At 39.9% G+C, this 3,918-nt stretch overlaps 1 protein-coding gene across 1 annotated transcript; it reads left to right on the top strand.

Annotated features, from left to right (window-relative positions):
• Positions 2,116 to 3,589, top strand: LOC109821866 (kinesin-like protein KIN-14F). Its single transcript, XM_020388020.1, has 8 exons — positions 2,116 to 2,227; positions 2,306 to 2,461; positions 2,544 to 2,753; positions 2,846 to 2,887; positions 2,956 to 3,046; positions 3,127 to 3,300; positions 3,390 to 3,496; positions 3,572 to 3,589. The coding sequence occupies exons 1-8, from the start codon at positions 2,225 to 2,227 to the stop codon at positions 3,587 to 3,589; spliced, it is 801 nt and encodes a 266-aa protein (XP_020243609.1). The 5' UTR covers positions 2,116 to 2,224.

Below are 3,918 nucleotides of genomic sequence, written 5' to 3'. Positions count from 1 at the left end.
GGAGAAGGATCGTTATTTGTGATCAAGCAATAGTTTGCATAAGAGTTTTTGGACTGAGTCTTCGACATATTCGAGTCACCTTATTAAAGGGTTGCCAACTGTTGTGATAGGAGGTAAAACTCAATTGGAAGTTTGGTCTGGGAATGTTATTTTTGATGAGGCTTCAATGATGGAGCCAATTGACTCTCAGCAGGTAGAGAGTTTGGGACATATTATAGATGTATCGCAGCGGGTGGAGAGTGATGCTACTTCACATTGGGTGAAGACTATTCCACATACTTCAGATCATTCTGCATTGATTGGAATTTTAGCTGGGGTGACAAAAATTGGAGATATTGTTGATGGTGATACAGATGATGAGTTTGGGGATCATGAACTTGATGTTCAGGATCATGATTCGATTGCAGCAGGTGTTATCAGTTGCAAATTTGTTAGCGTTGATGATCGAGATGTTGGTGAAGGATTAAAAATTCTTCTAGTTGATTGAGGCCGTTTGCGATCATTTAGGTGAACTACGTGAGACTTGATTCCTTAGGTAAAAGGATACGTAGGTAGTCAGTTTTGATGCAGCCGATTTGTTGGGTTGATACCGATGATTTTAGAGTTTGTTCGCATTCTCATTTGGGTTCCCAACTTGTTGTGGATTGAGTCTTTTATCGTGAATTGTTTTACTTCATACTGGAAGCACAAGTGGGACATTTGGTTTGGTTGGTGTCAGCTCAGTTTTGGGAAAACTTTGTCGAGGTAGAGAATTGTAGAAACGGCGAATACATTGACGATGTTTAGGAAATTTGAAGTTGAGAACATTTTGAGCGCTATACGATCGACCGCCGAGTTCATCACGGTCGGCCGCAAACGTGCATGAGTACATGATAATTTCTGGAGTTCTGGTTGGCCGCGAGGTTAGGTCCAATCGACTGCCAAACCCTGTAATGGTTTTCTGGATTCTGTCGTTCTGTTCGGTCGACCGCGAGCTTTGGCACGGTCGACCGCGAGTCGGGTCTGGGCCTGCTTCAGTTTCCTGCACTGTTTGGGATCTCTATTTAATATAAATAGAATCACAATTTGTTTAGGGTTTCTTATTGTATTGATTGAGTTTTGGGGTAGCTTGAAGGAGAGTTTTGATCACAGAAAAAAGAGTTCTTTCTGAGCAATTTGTTTGAGGATTTTTGTGAGAGATTTGAGGGTTTAGTTTGAGAGATTATTTGTGAGCTTTTGAGTAATATTGTAATCTCTATTTTGTACTCTCTTTCTTTATAGTGAAAACTCATCCCCTTCTTGCCCCGTGGATGTAGACAATTTGCCGAACCACGTTAAACTTTTGTGTTTGAGTTTGTGCTATTATTAGTTGATTTGTGTGTCTTCTCTCTCGGCAAATTTGTGAATCCTCACAACACGCTCAGTACTCCCAACATCCTTGTCCTGAAATCTTCAGTTTTTAAAACACTACAACAAATTGCACTTTTCTCAACGCTTATTCCCGACGCATGGTTAAAAACGTCGGCAAAAATTATGTTTTTCCCGACGCTTTTAATTAGCGTAGGCAAAAAATATATTTTTCCCGACGTTTATAATTAGCGTCGCTAAAAGTGTATATTATTAGCGACGTTTTAACTTAGCGTCGGTAAAAGTTATGGATTTCCCGACGTTTTTTTATTTTCGTAGGCAAATGTATAGTTTTTTAGCGACGTTGTAGGATTAGCGTCGCTAATAATATGTATTTATCGTGACGTATTAGGCTAACGTCGCTAAAAGTGTTTTTTTCCTGACGTATCTGCTTGGCGTCGCTAAAAATGTATTTTTTACGACGCTTCTTCACTTGTCCGCGTCGCCAAAACCCACCGCCCCGCCCCGGAATTTTCCAACTCGTATAAGGAGGGAAAATTCCCCCCTTTTATTTTCACGAAGAACCAAAACCCCCAACCCCGCTCTCTCTCTCGTCAGAAAATCACCCCCAAACCCTTCTTCTCCGAAGTTCGCCGCCTTCGTCGAAGCTTACCGCCGCCGTCGTCGGAGATCTCCGCCTCCGTCGAATTTCACTGCCGCCTCCGTCAGATCAGCAGCATTAGCTTCAAGAATCCCCGCCGTCTTCTCCTCCTCCCTCCGATCAACCCCCCACCGATCTCACCTCCGACTCCCTTCAAGAATCTCCCTCCACCGTCCGATCTCGCTCCGAACCCGAACGCTAACCCTAGCCTCCGCCGCAGGCTCCGATCAAGCTCCGATGGTATTTATACTATTCTCTTTTTAATTCGTTAAATTGGAGGCGTTCTGTAAATAAATTGCTGTTTTTAATATATCATAGGGCTCGCAATCTCAATCGTTCTTTAGATCGGCGCTCTCGAGCATGGAGAAAGTTTACTTGACTAGGAATCCGACTGCAAAATCTGTCCTTGAATCTGTGAGCTCGTCTGATGGCAGTCCTGTGTGTTACGATCACTTCGCTTTCCGAACATTTGGGGTAAATGATGCAATTTTGTTTTTTTCCCCCGCTTGATTCTATTACTGTTATACTATGTATTTTTTTTCTCTAAATTTTGAAGGTAGATGGCCATGGGATTGATTCCATTGCGTCATTCTTCTTGGATTTTGGTTATACTCAACGAGATGAACTGAGGTTTTTCCAGCGAAAAAAGCTGAGAGCTTTGTGGTTTGCTGCTCCTGAGACTGAGTACAGTAACAAATGTAGCTTGCCTTTGCCTAGGATTTTTATATCGGAGCTTCTTGTGGATGAGTTGAATTCTCAAAGTCAGGTACTTACTCTCAACAAGTGCAGATTGTTTGCAATTTCAGTTTCTAATTTCCTATTTTTCTGTTCAATAATGGCAATTACTTATGCATGCAGGAAATAATTAGAAAATATGTTAAGATTTCTGGAATATTAGGTGTGTGTTTTTATATAAACTTATAATAAACAAGTACAATTCATTCTACACTTTTTCCATAATAGGCTAGCATCTGTATCGCCTTGCTCACGCTGTTTCAAACTATAACAAAGTTCTAATGGAGAACAGAAAGCTGTACAATCAAGTGCAAGATCTTAAAGGTGAACTTCCCAACATTTAAATGATAAGGCGTTAGGTTATTTACCCATTTTTAGTACTAACTTCTTTTTGAAATCATTAGGAAGTATTAGGGTATACTGTCGAGTTAGACCCTTTCTACAGGGGCAATTGAGTAGTAACACTGTCAGTTGTATTGAAGATGGAAGTACTACAATTATCAACCCTTCAAAATATGGCAAAGAAGGGCACAGGTCTTTTAACTTCAATAAAGTGTTTGGTCCATCTGCATCCCAAGGTAAAAGATGCCTACTACTATTTCAACTTCAGTTCTTCTGAGGATAATAAGTTGTTAATTAATGCCATCACAACTTGTTTATACTGCAGAGGAGGTTTTCTTGTACACCCAACCTTTAATTCGCTCAGTTCTTGATGGTTCCAACGTATGCATATTTGCTTACAGACAAACTGGATCAGGAAAAACCTATACTATGGTAGGAAAAACGTGTAATTTTATTTTAAGAATGTCATGTTTGCAACATAAATAAACGTGTAATTTTCTTGGACAGTTGCTGGAATGTTTTTGAAGTATCTGTGCATCAGAGCACATACATATTGATATTTGTTTATTTATTTGGTTTTGGGACTATTGCTTTATTTATGTTCTTGTATTCCTGGACCTTCCTTCATGTTTGAGGGTGAATGATTTTTGCCACCCTAAAGTATAGTAATTTGTTTCCCAATGTCCATCATCAAGTTGTTATTCTGATAAAGAAAATCCATTTTTGTCTATTTAGAGAGCTGTGCAAGGATCTCTTTAAGAAATGGTCGTCCCTTGACAGTTCTTGCTTCTCCCTTGAGACTGTCTCTGGTGGTATTACCAATCAATGTAAGCTTTTTTATTCCATATATTACT

The sequence above is a fragment of the Asparagus officinalis genome, chromosome 8 (assembly GCF_001876935.1).
Source record: "Asparagus officinalis chromosome 8, Aspof.V1, whole genome shotgun sequence".
Classification (NCBI taxonomy): domain Eukaryota; kingdom Viridiplantae; phylum Streptophyta; class Magnoliopsida; order Asparagales; family Asparagaceae; genus Asparagus; species Asparagus officinalis.
This window is presented reverse-complemented; position numbering and strand designations above follow the sequence as displayed.

What these genes read in the sequence shown, in the direction of transcription:
- LOC109821866 (XM_020388020.1), top strand. An exon ending in AGTTGAATTCTCAAAGTCAG is followed by an intron (nt 2,754 to 2,845) that starts GTACTTACTCTC and finishes TTATGCATGCAG; the next exon opens with GAAATAATTAGAAAATATGT. An exon ending in TCAAGTGCAAGATCTTAAAG is followed by an intron (nt 3,047 to 3,126) that starts GTGAACTTCCCA and finishes TGAAATCATTAG; the next exon opens with GAAGTATTAGGGTATACTGT.